The 16,569-nt window shown below is 41.3% G+C and overlaps 1 protein-coding gene across 2 annotated transcripts; it reads right to left on the reverse strand.

Moving 5' to 3' along the window:
- Window positions 1-1,161: 1,161 nt before the first annotated feature.
- NDUFV2 (NADH:ubiquinone oxidoreductase core subunit V2) lies at window positions 1,162-15,651 on the reverse strand. Of its 2 annotated transcripts, none has more exons than XM_048507465.1 (8): window positions 15,481-15,651; window positions 6,865-6,930; window positions 6,105-6,167; window positions 5,902-6,018; window positions 4,560-4,728; window positions 2,691-2,800; window positions 2,102-2,178; window positions 1,162-1,320 (listed from the first exon to the last, which is right to left on the reverse strand). In XM_048507465.1, the coding sequence occupies exons 1-8, from the start codon at window positions 15,520-15,522 to the stop codon at window positions 1,227-1,229; spliced, it is 738 nt and encodes a 245-aa protein (XP_048363422.1). In that variant the 5' UTR covers window positions 15,523-15,651; the 3' UTR covers window positions 1,162-1,226. The 2 variants fall into 2 exon arrangements, with proteins under 2 accessions (XP_048363422.1, XP_048363423.1); XM_048507466.1 differs by lacking the exon at window positions 15,481-15,651 and adding an exon at window positions 15,283-15,351.
- Window positions 15,652-16,569: the final 918 nt, after the last annotated feature.

Raw genomic sequence — 16,569 nt, forward strand, 5'->3', positions numbered from 1 at the left:
CTATGATGATTGTTTTCTATTTAGGGTACATTAGAGTTCATAGGTTATTCATAATGAAATAAGGATTAGTTTTTAATTATGTAACACTATTCATGCAGTACTTAAAAAATTTGGTAAATGAATTCCATTAATCCATTCACAGTTATGCTCCTTCAGAGGTTTCTGTAAGATTATTTTGGGCTGGTTTTCTATCTAAAAAGATATCATAGTTGCTTTGTTTTGTAGTTCTCAAAGCCATGAATTTGTGTCTGCAGAGATAACATATCTCTTCTTCACAGTAAAACTGTTATAAACATTGAGTTGACAAAAAATTAATCTCATTTCTCCTTTGCAAATCTGTATATATAGAATCAATCCCATACCTCTTAATTGTTAAGTTTCAGGAAGTTCAATGAATAGAAAATTGTTTGGAGTGGAATGGATCTGCAAAAGGAGTTGAGTGTGAGGAAGGAGGGGCAAGCAGTAAAAATGAAAGAAACTTTTTGAGCAGAATACCACATAACTCTTGGGATTTTTGTACATAGAGTCTGAGGTTTATATTATTTTCATGCTGGAGGGTAAAATCTAAAATGGCAGAAGACCATAGAAGAGACACAGTTTGAAGTTCTTCTGCCTATGGGTAAGGCAGGCATGTGTACAAAATGCAAACCTTGCAAAAAAGAAATGCATGGCCTGAATGAAACTGGAGATAGTTCACCTTGCAATAATTTCATAATTATGTATGTATTTCTAATAGCGTAACTGAATAAGTAATGTTTGATATAATTGTGAAACTAATGTGAAAAATTATTCTAAAAATGAAACCTGTCTAGTTATAAATATTATGAGTATACAAGCAAGAATGAATCTTTATGTAGAAAACCATGATTTATATCTCGTTTTACTGTCTAGCAATTTAAATCAAGTTCACATTGGTCCTTATGCATTTCAGTTAATTTTTTTATTGCTTCTGTGTATTTCAAGCCAATTTATTGACATTGAATGTTGTAAACATCCTCATACATGCAAGCTCATAAAAAGGCTGTATTTTGGATCATTTTCAATGAGTATCAAAATGAAAATAAATTTGTTTTAATTCCAGATAGTATGTTTCTGTTGCTTGAACTATGCTAAAAGAAATTATTTCAAGTTATCTTATTGAATTTCATAGCTGAACACTTGTTTTCATGTATCCACAGTTCAGATTTATTAGTCTTTTTTGTTATTTTACAATTAGTACAAGATTGTTAAAGGTCTGGCCGAACTCCAAAACCAGGTCCTTTAGGTGGTTCTGTCAAGGAAGTCAGTTCACCAGCTGGCTCACATGAGAAGCGTCCGTTCCTGAAAATAAATGAAAATCTTAACCATTGCTCCATGTTGCACCATTTATCTCTAAAATGAAAACAATGTTTTCCAAGCCCCTATAGATAGTATTAACTTGAATATCTTTATGAAAAAGGAACACAGTGATGAATCTAAAAATCAGTCAAATTATCCAATTTATGCCACCTACCATGCCTGTAACCCGACACATGCTTATTTAGGAGTACTTTCCCCCAGAGACTCTGATTCAGCATAACTGTATGGGCATAACTGGGTTCTACAAGGGCTAGAAAATGGATTGGAAACAATGGTAACCTTGTGCTAAAGAAAAGAATCTCAGATTGGAGGGAAGGCATCCTAGCAACAAAGATTTCTTGCTTAGTGCAAGAGAACCACAAGCTGTAGTATGGATTATGTTTTTTCAAGAATAGCCAGTAAAGTCTCATTTATTATTTCCTTTACAAAGCCAACATAGCCACTTAGCATCAAGTTACAAGGAAAAATTGGTTGTGGAGCATATATTCTTTCAATGAAGAATGTAACAATTACCAAAAAGATGGAAATATGTATACATGTTAAGTAGTAGTGTCCAAACTGAAATTCTTGTTAGCAGTCTAAGCAGGGAATAAAACCAAATCCTTTTGGAATGAAGAACCATGTCTCATATTAAGTCAGACCACTTGGTACCTGTGAGAAAAAGCTTTTAACTTAGCTCTGATGGGTGTTGATTGCTTTGGTTCAGTGAAGTGTTTTATCATTGTTCACCCCTAATATTCTGCATTGTATAAAACAAAGGTACCTTGGGCCAGGTGTTGGAACTTTTCCAGCTTTCAGTTCATCAATTATGTCTTCAATGTCTTTTGGGGTGAGGTCTTCCTGTAACGCAAAGTATAAGGAAAATGCAATATTCTTCAAATACGGAATCTTTACAACCATTGAGATTGTTACTCATATAATTTTTTTTAAAAACCCTATCAGTTTAGAAACTTGACTACAGTTGTGTCTTGCTATGTCAAGTGCTGAAGTGAGACTGATTTAGCCTACAGGATTAATATTGCTGACACCTGAGACTTTGTAGGCATCACTGGAATTAAAGCTTTGAACAGGAGAGCTTCCTCATATTCAGTGGAAAATTTAATCAGTCCCATAATCAGGCAATATGCTTGTGATCTGTACTGGAAGGTCTGAGCACTCACTGTAAAACAATCATGTAATATGTGGTTACTGTATTGCAATTGAGTGCAAATAAATATTTGTTATTTTAGCCATTCTATGAATGGTCCTCGGTCTAGGCAAGAGTTAATTCCTTTTCTCAAAGTTTGATGCGGTAATCTTAGAAGAACACAAGACGTTTATGTGCAAATACGATTTTTGTGCAAGTCACTTACGTAATAATTATCGTTTATTTGCACCATCGGAGCATTTACACAGGCACCCAAACATTCTACTTCAATGAGTGTGAAGAGTTTATCAGGTGTTGTTTCCCCTACTTTTATACCTAAGGAAAGAAAGATAGGTTTAATTAATTGATGCAGTAATAAAAAATATAAAAGGAGTAACTATTTGTTTCATCTATACAAGAGTGGTAAACAAATTAAGCCCTGAAGGTGTACTCTTAACAGGTTGAGCTATCATGTGCACATACAGGTGCTGCACCTACAACTCCCCAGCAGCTGGTGTTAAAATGCCCCATTTCTTTTTAATCTGGCTACAGTGGTATAGCCCTGGTTGCTCGATCAGACTAGACTATCCAGTTTCTTTCACATGGCACAATACTAACATGTCAATTTTAAGCCATTTTAAACCATCTACCTTCTCAAATGAAACACTTTATGAATGAGTTTATAAAACCATAAGAAACTTTTAAAGAGCCATAATCTTTTAATACTGGTAGAGTAGAAAGAGGTATAGAACCCCTAGATCAGTGATGGCGAACCTATGGCACTGGTGCCAGAGGCGGCACTCGGAGCCCTCTCTGTGGGCACGCGCACACACAGTTCGTCATGTGGGGGGCGGAAAATCACCCCCCCCCCACACACACACACATCTAGGCTGGCGTGGGCCATTGAGCACGATGTGCACACACCGCAGTGAGCAGGGAGAACTCAGCTGGTGGGCCTGGTGCCTGTGCTTCGGGTGGCTGCTGCCTGAGGTGGGGGGCGCAGAGAAGACAGAGATGCTAGAGAGGCACAGAGCGATGCACGCGGGACTTGCTGGAGGCTAGAGCAAGCTGGCCCCTGCTTGAGCGGGTGGGGCGGAGGAAGAGGGAGCCAACCAGTTTTTTCTAAACTAAAACCTCAGCATTCAGGTTAAATTGCCGGGTTGGCACTTTGTGATAAATAAGTGGGGTTTGGGTTGCAATTTGGGCACTTGGTTGCAAAAAGGTTCGCCATCACTGCCCTAGATAGTTTACATAGCTGTTCTGACTTTTGTTTCCTAATTCAGGGTCAAAATATTTTACTCTTTATATTATATTATAAAGAGTTTTGACATACAGTAGAACTTCCAATTCAGGCTACACAGGTATCCCTAACCATGGTCACCTACCTATCACCATGATAGGGTATAATTAATACATTTAAGAAATCATTGAAATGTTTCTTTCATGACTCAAATAACTGTATACGTGTTATGTAGCAAGCCTGTGTTCCAAGTTTCTATTAGGACAAAAAAAGTGTTCTCTGACAAATTTAGCCCTGTGTTCTCATGTACAGTGTAGCAAGATGCTTCACCCTGAAGAGACATGGTATTGTAACGTGCACCCAATGGAGGATATCTAAAAGCAAAGCCTTCTTTTAGACACACAGAGCCTTGCTTCTGCAGTTAGTGTTATTGTTGTCTTCAGTGCTGCAGTGACAGAGTTCTCCTTAAAGCCTTACTGAAGTCTTGCAGCCACAGATTTGGCAGGTTACTACAAATCACTACACAATTAGTCACCTCTTCAGCTCCTAGCCATATACAGTTTTCTCTCTCCACTTCCCTGAATAAATTCTTGTACAAGTTCCAAACTTCATTTTTGTATCCTACACCAGCTCTTTTGGACTACCAGTTTCTCGAGCCGCTAATTCCTGTTTTTGTAAGTCTACACTTTCCTCCTTTCAATTTCTTCTCATTGTATCCTGCTTATATTTGGGATCTGAGGATGTAGCCAGTGGCATGTGAACATCTGAATGTTATGCTTCATTACCACAAAATCCTTTACTACATTTGATCTTAGCCAAAAGGGATTAAATTAGAAAGGCAATATGGCATCATACCAAGCTTCTTCTGGATGGCTTCTAAGATGCTATCAGAGTCTCGCAACATGCAAGGTGTAGTTGTACAAATCTGAATATGGTACTTTCCAACAGGTTTACGATTATACATGGTGTAAAAAGTTGCTACTTCGTATACTCTCATGGGAGGCATCTGAAGAATCTCAGCAACCTATAATATGAGGAAACATATTATTTCAAGCAGAGATGTAACCTTTTCAAAAATCTTGAAGCCATGGAAACAATCCCTCCTTCCCCCATTTCTCTGGAAAAAAAGAAAAGTTTGGGAACAGTTGAAATATAAGCAATATGTACTGTCAAACCTAAACTGCTTTTATTGCTTTAACATAAAATACATAAATTACAACTTCTTTATATAAAATTGCAATATTTGACATATTTATAGAATTTAGAAATTAAAACGTACAAGCAAAATTACAGATATACCCAATACCTAACAGAAAACTGCAATCTAATAAACAGTTTGCTATCCTAGCAAATTTACCTACATTTGTTTGGTCAGAGAGCTAAATTCTCAATTAAACTTTCAGTTTTTCTCCGAGGCTTTGGTGCAATTTCTGTACAACCTCCTTCTAAGTTTTTCTCCCCCCACACTGTAAAATGGGACAATAAGCTCCTTTTTACTCAGTCTGTGGGTAAATGTGTCACAGCGGTTTGAAGGAGAGTTAAAATGTTTACATCTTGTAACCTTTTATCATGTAATTTTTAATTTTTTAATTATTGGTAATTGCTGGTCACTGATCTTAACAATAAAATTTTATTTACCTTCAAGGCAATAAAGGAGCAGTTTCAATAAAACATTTCTAAAAGAAATCATCCCAATTGTGGTGTGAGTTTTCATAAATCAGAATTTTCCACAGAAAGTAGCAGAGGCTAAATGTTATCAACAAGGTCCTGCATACGGTTAATGCACAAATGCTGATACCGCTGGTTTCCGAATCCCTTTCAATACAAGTTTACAAGATGTACATACCCGACCTAAATGAGAGCCACTATCTGCTTATATCAAACCATCAAGCAACCTACAATTGTGTCATCTATTTATCAATAATAACTTATAACTGCCAAGTCCCTGACAGGGCTATTTTTTTCACTAGGACATGAGTGAAGCGCCAAAGACAGCAGACAGTATACTTTTAGTCACTCAGAAGCCTGTTTAACAGATTATACAACTTAATTTAACATTTAGAATACCAAAAAGAGGACAACTTATGCTAAAGTCTTGTTACAAACTCTGATTCCAACCAACAATTAACTGTTACTAGGAGTGAATTTGAAGAATACTGTAACAAAAATGTATGACAAGGAAAAAGTATTTAAGTACCTTATTCATAGCTGATATAGGTAGCCATCCATTCTGTCTCTGAGCTAGATCAAGGACTGGCATCACAGCTGCAGATCTGTGTCCCTCTGGGAAGTTGTTTACTATTGCCTCTATTCTCTGTTCCAGAAAAACACACCCATCATAATGAGCCATAGCCTCAGTTTAATATAGGAATTCAGTTTCTTGCCATCACTTAGACATACCTTATAATTTTCAGCTGTGAAATCAAATGGAGTATCTGGATTGTTTTCAGGAGTATCTCTGTGCTGTACAAAAATACAAAATTTACAAGATGCACAGAAGACAGCTAGTTTCGCTGGGGAGGGGCTAAGGGAAGAGATGGACCTTAACAAATCCTTTTGCTCAATTATTGCAGGCTCCTGTACTTGAAGCTGGATGCCTCTATTCCAGTTTAACTGTCAATCTTTCCATGCCACATCAACAAAACGTAGCATATGAAGGTTATGATGACAGAAAATGTTGAAAATTCCTGTCATAATACAAGTTAGACATGTACACTTTAAACAAAATGGATAGTTTAAAAGGTTGTTTTACTAAACAAAAGTTACATCAGTAGTTGGTGTCAAAATGTATTTATTCCAACTTTTTATGAAAATTGTCTCATTCTTCTCCAAAAATTTATTCATATTTCCTGCTCATTCTTGTTGATAGAAAACAAGAGAGTTTTCCCTAAAATAATAATTAAGGTCTCATTCTGAAGCTCAACATCTTTTTAAAATGTTCAGTGCAGTATTCCAAAAACCAGAATAAATGTTGCCATAATTGATTAGCTTATCCAATGTCTGTGAAACATTCTCTTGAAACTCATCTACCCAAACATTGCAATATATGAAAAAAGCAATAGATATTTCTAACTAGAATATACACATTTCATAAAATAATCCTTATGCAGTTTTCATCTTCAGTTACATTTGCTTTAGTCAAATATACAAAATTACTTACCACAAACAAGGCTCCACCAGCACTACTGCGCACAGCGGCTGCATGAAAGCAGCGAATCTGCTTCACCTTAAAACCAACAAGCAAACACAGGAGGTTATTCTTCAATTGCAACTTCTAGGTATTTTCCTTGCTGGATCAACAATGAATTTTGTACAAGCAGAAGACAACAGAATATGGAGATTATTTGGCAGGACAAAACTGAATAAATTCTTCCAAATAATTTTTTATTTCACCTACATTATAAAGTTTTATGTCTATCGATCCATTTTCTGTTCTGATTTATTTAAGGCCACACAAGTGGAAAAGGTATCAGGAAGCTCTGATCCTGGGTTTCTGTCTGCTTGCAATCTTCTGCTGATAACTGCCCCTAAATGCTACCTATCCAGTGGAATTCAGAATACTGCAGCAAAGCTTAGCTGTGTATTCTGCCTTCAATGTCTCTGTGACATCAGCAACTGTTAGACTTATTCCCTATAATCTGTTTAGGATGGCTTACTAGGACTATCAATTGCAACTGTGTGCTTCCTAATATCTTACTGTAAATAAAACTTTTCCCCCAAGAGGTTCTTTGCAAAAGTCAGATAAAAAGGCCAACATACTTTTGATCTTACTCCCCTCATTTGAAGAAAATATGTAGGTTTCTTTAAAAATTCTGGGAAGTTTTATAAAACAGAGACCATAATGGAAAGTTCTACAGGACATGCAACACAGCCTCTTCCCCAGCACAAATGTCACCTCTTGGTCTGGAGAGTAGGGCACCTCTTCCTGTTGCTAGGGTATTGAAGAAAAATCTGCTGAATGGCTGGCCTGCACACAGAAAATCCCAATGTGTGTCTGCACAGAAGACCTCAATGAACAGGTACAGGTAAGTGCAACCTTGTCTTCTACAGAAGATGCAACACAGCCTTGTCTTTAGCACAAATGTATTGGTACCATCTGACATGGGAATCAAACACACTGGAATAGCATATCTAATTCATGTAAAAGGCCTGACGATGACAAACCATTCAGGTAACGTCTAATGAACAAATAAATAGTTATTCCTTATTACAAACAAAGAAAGATGTCAATTTCCAAGACTCAACTTTTAGGAGTTTAAATACATAACAATTTAGAAGTTAATAGGAGATTCTTTATGTATAAGTGAACTAGATTTTTGGGAGCTAGTCCAGTGATTATATGATTTATGCCATCTTGTAACACTGGTAATGCTACAACCTACAAATATAAGAAAATATTCAATTCCAAACAAGAAATACCTAATCAATGTCAGACAACTGTGCCAAAAAAAAGCTCTAAACAGAAGCACTAAGTTTAGTTCTTTAAGTCTATCATATATGTTTATCTTTAACAGTCTGCTTTACTGAAACAATCTGCTGCAATCTATACTTCCAAAAACATTAATAATTTTAGAGACTTATAGGACAACAGAAACTAGAGTATAATGATTACTTTCTGCAAATATGATGTGCATCCCTTGGGTAGCAATTTCAGAATCAAGGTGCTGGCTAGAGGAAGGCAAAGATGGGGGGAAATTTGTGCATTTCCCAAGCATTTCACTGGACCAAACTTAATGTTCAGGCCAAATTTGGTGAAGATCTTCCAACTTCAAATCAGTTTACAGAAGCAGTTAATACAAATTAATTCCAGATTAGCAGTACAGACCTAAATAGAGTTAAACCCTTCTAAGATCACTGACTTCAATGGATCTAAAAAGGTGTAACACTGCTTAGGATTGCACTATAGGTACACTCTGTTTCAACCAATGTTATTTGCAAAGAAGTACGCTTAGAAGAATTTCAGACCTACTGATACAGATACTATCATAAATTCACTTTAAGACAGCTGAGAACACAGGTTCTGAAGCCAAGGGAGGAGGACATAAGACCAAACAAGTGGAAAAATACAATGAATGCAACATTTAATGGCATGTCTTATACAACAGGAAACCAAAGCACACTAATTTTGCTCTGTCCATTTTCCATCCAGACAGAAAACAAACAGAAGATCTTCATTTGCATCCTCTGACTTGGGTGTTCAAGAACTGAGCTGCTAAAGAGATAAGTTAGGGTGCTATTTTCCCCTCATGTCTGGGTGATGCAAAAGGAAACAATAGAGAGTGGCTATTGGGATGTTTTGATTCCTTTTGACTAACCACAGAAATTACTGGTTTAAAAAATGGGAAAAATTAAAAAAAGGATAGGTTGTTCACTAGCTGTTCTCCAAATTGTACATTCCACAAGGCTTACATACAACACACGTACTTTCTAATTTTCTGAGTTATGTCTCTTCAAGCGAGCCTCCTTTCTGGCCATGTAAGTAAACTATATTTGGATAAGTTGATGTAATGATACAAGGCAGCACAGACATACAAGATTCAGCTAAAGCAGGGGTAGGGAACCTGCGGCTCGAGAGCCACATGCGGCTTTTCTGCCCTTGCACTGCGGCTCCATGAGCCAAGCCACCGACCCCATCCTTGTCCGCCCTACAGGCAGTAGGGCGGGTGCACTAACTGCCCACCGTTGGCTGGGCCGCGCCGTGGGCTCCCCCTCTCGCCCGCCCCGTTGGAGCGGGGCAGGTGCTTTCCCGGCGGCCGGCAAGGCCGAACCGCTGGCCCCATCCTTGCCCGCCCTGCAGGCAGCAGGGCGGGCGCATCCATGTGCTTCTCAGAATGAGCGGAGTAAAAGGTTAAAAAACCCCAAAATATATAGTGTTATCTTTATTTTAAATGTCAAAAATTATTTGCGGCTCCAAGTGTTTTCTTTTCCCGTGGAAAACGGGTCCAAATGGCTCTTTGAGTGTTAAAGGTTCCCTACCCCTGAGCTAAAGTAAAGCAATATACAATTCATCTTACATTTGTACTCTCTCACTTATTTCTCTGTCAGGATATAACATTTGATCATGGTGCTAAGTATTTTGGTGGCAAATCATTTGTTCATGTGATCTACAAAAGCTGTCAGAATGCATTTATTTCAGTAGTCTATCTACATTCCTATGCAACTCAGTAGGCATATACAATCTCTACTTTAGCTGGGAGAATTAGCTGGAGACATAGAGAGGATGGCTGGGATCAATAACCCAAGTATACCAGAATAGTCCTATGTGAAAACTCCCAAACGAGCAGGTGGTTGTACAATTAGCATTGGTTTTATTAAAGAAAATAATAGTAAAGCAAGAAATATATTTTAAACAATGTCTGTGTATGGCCTCCCATTACATCCAGAACTTGCCTAGCACCCCACCCAAAGCCCCCACACTGCAGTGACTGCCCAGTACACTGCTACCTGCCGGCCCCCTCACGTATCACCTGGGAGGCATGGGACAAAGAAGGCAACCTGTGGTGAGTCACCGTGGTTGGGATGTGGCCAGGAGGCAAAGGAGCCCGGCAGGAACCCTCAGAAGCTGGTGGAAGCAACCAATGCCTAGGCCACCCAAACCCCTGAAGCAGATGAGCCTCCATCATCAGGCCCAGCAGTTGGGTCCTCCATTTTCCACTTGCCACTTCTCAGCTGCAGGGGTGGGATCAGGAGGCCTTCCCCCCCCCCCCCAGACTTAGGGAGGAAGATGGGGCTGAGAGCCTGGCTACATGGGCCTGGCCAAGCCTTACAGACAGCCCAAAAGTCAGTTGGCGTTGGGAGGATAGCTCTACGACGGGTTTGGGGGGAGGGGGAGAATCGGGGAGAAGAATAGGAGACAGATTGAAGAGACAGATAGGGATAGAAATTGAGTCAGTGAAGTGGAGAGGGAGGAAGGAGTAGAAGTATTAGAAGGAGAGGTGGCAAACGACAGATCTGTGGCCAATGAGCCAGACCCTGGGGCTTAGGCCTGTGGTTCTGGATGCTAGCCAGCTGTGCCACCTGCTCCCTGGCCAGCAGGAGCAGGGGGGAGGGGGAGAATCGGGGAGAAGAATAGGAGACAGATTGAAGAGACAGATAGGGATAGAAATTGAGTCAGTGAAGTGGAGAGGGAGGAAGGAGTAGAAGTATTAGAAGGAGAGGTGGCAAACGACAGATCTGTGGCCAATGAGCCAGACCCTGGGGCTTAGGCCTGTGGTTCTGGATGCTAGCCAGCTGTGCCACCTGCTCCCTGGCCAGCAGGAGCAAAGATGGGCTGGCCATCGCCAGGAAGGCAAAGGAGGGAAGGCACACCCGGTGACTCCTAGTCTGGAGACAGGGAAGCTCCACCAACATACACACAAAGCAAAGAATGACTGAGAGAAAAGAGGAAGATGGATAGGGTTGCAGCGATGAGTGATAGTTACTAGTCTTGAAGGGATTCCAGAGAAATCAGTGCTAAAGAGGAAAACAACCAGGAACAATGGAAAGTCCACACATAGTTGAGGTTGTGTGCACAGATTCAGAACACACACGCTATGAATGATCAAAAGACCAACATTTATACCCTAAAATGGGTTCTGAGGTAGTATAAGCTGGCAGGAAGGCTAGAAACACAGAATTGATTGTCTTTTTGGGGTACCATCAAAAAGATAGGAGAGACATGATGAGTTGCTGGACCCAAGAGAATGCCTGGACTATTCTGAATACTGACTGACTGCTGGGATGGGCACAGATAGGGCAAGTAATGTTCTGCTCAGATCGCTGATTAATCACTTTAAGATGACACAATGGGGATTATCTAGCCCGTGTTCAGTCAGGTACACTTTAGGGCCGGGGGGAAATTCAGTGGCCAAGTTGCCTTCCAGGTCTGGCTTGGTGAACAAGATGGATCTGAAAACTCTGGGAAAAGCATCCATTTTGTAGGGAGCAGTGTCTCATGCTTATCCAGTCTTTGGCCACTGTGGCTTCATGGCACTCCTTAACAGGAGGAGGAATACACCTGCTTACAACTGAACTCTGTTTGCATACACAGATAAATTATCCCCCCCCCCCCCCACAGAGTTTGCTTATGTCATCAAATGTGAAGCCTGCTTTGAAGGACATAATTCAACAATGAGAACATACATCTATTCATTTACTCATTCACCTTTCTCTCCAATGGGAACCCAAGAAGATAACACCCTTTTCCGTTCCTATGAGGTAACTACTACTATGTGAGGTAAGTTAGGTAGAATGTGTGAGAAGCTTCCCAGCAAGCTTCCACAATTGTGTGGGGATTCAAACCCAGCACTTCATCCATTACACCACACTACCTATCAGTGTGCTGGATGTTTTATGTACACATGTGTTGTACTTTATGTGTTGAACAACAGTATTGTTTATGTATGCATAATCCCTGTTGAAATGGGCTAAAATGTTGATGTTTGAAGGCAGACCCTGAAGATCACCTTGTGAGCAGTCAAAGTCTTGGTTTTAAGGCATGACCCCTTCAGAAAGTTAATGGATTCCTCCAGTCATTCAGAAGGAACCAGCGCATCTCAAAGGTCATCTTCTGTTGTTCATTTTCACATCACCCATTTCCCTCTTCTACAATCGCTACACATACGTTCTGGGTTGATTCTGCTTAGTTTGATAGTCTAAGAAAAAGATATCTAAGGATAAAGGAAACAAGTTGGATAAGGCAGTATTTTCCCTTAGTGGTCTCTCCTGCCTGACCTCATCTAGGATTATACCCTTATTTCCAGTGGCGTTCCTGCCTAGGGACAGGGGGTACCCTTTGTCCCCGGGCGCCCCCCATTTGGTCACGTGGGGGGGCGCCAACATTTCAGGGTCGTTTGTGTGTTTTTAAGCGTTTTAAGTGTTTCACGTTTCGGCCTGCAGGGGGCGCATTTTTTTTAAGGCTAGCCGCACCAAAATTTCAGGGTATCATCCAGAGACTGTCCTGATGGTACCACCAAAATCTGGTGATGTTTGGTTCAGGAGCAGCAAAGTTATGGACCCCCAAATGGAATGCCCCCATCCTCATTATTTTCAATGGGAGCTAACCTGAGATGGGGGCTACCCATTTGAGGGACCATAACTTTGGTCCCCCTGAACATAACTTCACCAAACTTGGGTGGCATCATAAGAATAGTTAACAGATGATACCCTGAAAATTTGGTGTCACTAGCTTTAAAAATACACACCCTTCCAGCACTTAAAGAAATTTCGCCCCAAAGATTCTTTGTTTTGCAGTGACTTTGCTCTCCATTGTAGCCAATGAGGAATTTCTGAGTGTGTGGAGCGCAGGCTGCACATTTTTTTTTTTGAAGATAGAGGCAGCAGAACTTTCAGGAGGTGGCTCAGGAGGAAGCCTCCTGATAATAGCATCCAGGTTTTACAGGAGACGCTTTGCTTCTGGGGTTCAATTTTATGGGCCCCCCAAAAGGAAACTTATTTTGTTCCCTGCTCCTGCATACTTGAAAGCCTGTGGGCTGAGTTCTCATCAGAACTCTCTCTCAACTCCCCACTCCAGAAGCAAAGCTCACCAAGCTTGGATTAGCTACAATGGAGCAAAGTCACAGCAAAACAAAGAATGCTTGAGGCCAGAATTTCTTGGGGTGCCTGGAAGGGATGGTTTTTTAAAGCTGAGTGATACCAAAGTCTCAGGGTATCATCTGTTAACTATTCTTATGATGGTACGCCCAAGTTTGGGGTGAAGTTCCATGTTCAGGAGGAACCAAAAAAAGTTATGGTCCCTCAAATAGGTGGTGAGTCCCCATCTCAGGTTAGCTTTCCCATTAGAAAACAATGGGAGATGGGGGCATTCCATTTTGGGTGTCCATAACTTTGCTGCTAACCAAACATCACCAAACTTCGGGATTGGTATCATCGAGGAGAGCAGTCTCTGGATGATGCCCTGTAAATCATGGTGCCTTAGCTTTAAAAATGCACTCCCTGCGAAGGCCAAGAAAACACCAAAAATACCCCCCAAAACCCCAAATGCCTTGCATTTAGTACATTTTGTTCATATTTGGGCGGGACATATCAGGACCATTTTTGGTCGAATGTTATTGCCCAAATTTGCCCAGATTCAGCCAGAATCTTAACTGTATCTGTTTTCCATCTGAATCTCCAACCCTAAAATGATGCTGTTTCAGGGGTGGGAGGGAGAATCCACCCCAAACAGCATCACTTTCGAATTTTGTTTTAACTAGGGGACCCCAGATTCTCCCTTTTTAAAGGTGATAGATTTAAAGAAGAATCTGGCTCCTGGATTTAAACACCATTAGAAAGTGATGCTGTTTTGGGGTGGATTCCATGGAGGTGTTTTGTGAGAGATGCTGCTGACATTTGTTTGGTAAGTGTTTTGCTGGGGGTGATTTGTGAGAGATTTACATGCTTAATACCCACTTGCACTGGCTTGAAGTTGTTTCTCAGGCTAACAACCTACATATGGGTTGTTGTAACCCGATTAGGAAATTAGGGAAAAGAGTTGGTGGGGAGAGAGGCCATGTATGCATTTTGCTGGGAGGTGGGAGGTGTTTTTTGTGAAGGCTGGTACAAAATATCATTGTTTTGGTCTCATGGTGGGGAGGGTGGAAGCCCATGTATGCTCGGGCGGTAGGCGCCAAACTTAGGTTTTGTCCCCAGGCGCCAGTTTGCCTAGGTACGCCCCTGCTTATTTCTTTAGGACAATCAAATGACAACTACTCTTTTCCCCAACTACTTCTCCAGTGCTGACTACTTGTTAGGAACACAAAAAGATTTCTGTTGGACTGGACCACAGGCCTCACCCATACACCACAGCAGAAACCTGTGGAAAGCTTATTAGTTAACAGGCCATAACAGCAACAACCTGTTTCCTGCTGTGTTCTGCATAATCTGCTATTCAGAGTGTGCGAGTGTGCTGCCTGGCATCAGACATAGGGGTTCCACACAGCTGCAGTCACTAGCACCATTAGATAAATTTATTCTCCACCAGCCTGCCCTTTTTTCTAAAGAGCCTCCTCAGAGTAAAATTCAGTATAAAGATATAAGTCTGTAGAATAAACCCTGCCAAATTATTTTAGAGTGGGGAATTAATTGGTCTGGCGCTTGCACCTTTACCTTCACAAATTGGTCAAGTAAACAACCTTCTCCCTAATGCTTTCCACCGTAACATCACCAGACCTCAACTTTTCTGTTTCCAGGTTAGACTCCCAGACTATAAGTAAATAAATAAAGGTTTCCCCGGAGAAAAGCACATACGCTCCAGCCCACGTACGCTGCACTCAGTGTCACTTCTCACCTCCCACCCAAGTTTTTTCACAATGAGAATCTGGGAGACAGTGACACGAAGTTTGACCTTGGGGATTCGGCTGTTCGCAACTGGCAGAACAGGCAGATACAGTCACTTCCATAAGGGAAAGGTAATACCAGGAAGAGGTAAACAAACGGTGCGTGTGTGTTGGAGCCTCCCAACAGACCGACACGGATAATCCCTTCAAACGCGTTCCAGTTTTTGTGTGAAGGCTGATATCCGTGACAATCTGGGCCTGGGAGGCCAACCCTAAAGCACAACAGCCTTCCCAACGTGTCTGCCGTTCTCCTTGTCACTCACCGCATGCATCCGTTATTTTGTCCCCTGTTATTTCCCGTCCTCCCCGGGCTAAACAGACATTGGGAGATGCTACCGGCCTCATCCCTGCCCATTTCTTACTGGCAGGAAAGGCCATGCCCTTGGCCTCTACCGGACTCGGTCCGCAGCGTCACGGGCGTGCAGCGCACCCGGGGAAGCAGCCGTTCTCGGACGCCTTACCGCATGTCCAGGGAGCCTCCGAAAAGGCGCCGAGAGCAACATGGCAGCCACCGCCAAGCGTCCCTTCTCAACACCACTGCTCCCCGGCTGGACATGCACCCCGCTTTCCACGCAGGCGCAGTGCGAGCGGGAGGGCCGGCCCGGAGAACCGCGTACCTCCTCTCACACAGGGATGATTGACATGCGCCTTCGGTAGGCGGGGCGTCCTGAGCGGAAGTCGGCGTCGGCTGTTATGCAAACAGTGGATTGTGGTGGGAGGGGGTGGATGGATGGATAATGACAGTTCCACTTTCTGGGGCCTAGAAAAGCCCCCTTCCGCCTCGCCCCCCCCCCCGCCGAGCCCACGGTGGGTCCGGCAAAGCACACCCCCACCGCGTGATTAATGAATTCCATCATAGCAACATAACCACTGTTGTGCTCTCATGAAGTATGTTCTTTATTGTGCATATTTTTTGCTTTAGGATTACAGAATGATAAGGAACTAATAACCAGTTGATTTAATTATTTGCAAAACAAAAAAGGACCATTACCCCCTTTCCTCCTTTTCCCACCATTGCTCTCAACGTACAAAACAAAGAGCAAGTGCAACAAACAAAACAAACAGGACCTACTGAATATGCAGCTCAAGCTGAAAGGGAAGTCCCCTTCCCTGCTCCCAAACAGCAGTTGACAGTCTTAGTCGAATCTTTTGTTGGGTCTTGGGGTCATGATGTGGCAATTATACACTGACAACAAATGGGGCATTTTTTTTTGAGTTGTACATCCCAGATCTGCATACTCATTTGGACTATACTTTTGTGCTAAGAAGCCTGGTCTGGACATAATGTTGGAAAAACACACCATTAGTGGGGGTTTTTTTAAATGGCAAAAAAGGAACAAGTCTTTATTAAGATTATAATCTGTAATTTGCTAGTGGAAAACTTGGCTATAAAAATGACACTTGGGCTTTAGAGTATATAAAATGGTGCTGGAGTTTACTGTAAATAATCACATGGAAAGGTCATAAAGTTCTGAGAAAGCATCATTATGACACTGAATCTTGTTATGAATGCAATTTTTATTTTTTTCTGGAAGAATAATCCATTATTC

This window comes from Sphaerodactylus townsendi, linkage group LG09 (assembly GCF_021028975.2).
Source record: "Sphaerodactylus townsendi isolate TG3544 linkage group LG09, MPM_Stown_v2.3, whole genome shotgun sequence".
In the NCBI taxonomy this organism is placed as follows: Eukaryota; Metazoa; Chordata; class Lepidosauria; order Squamata; family Sphaerodactylidae; genus Sphaerodactylus; species Sphaerodactylus townsendi.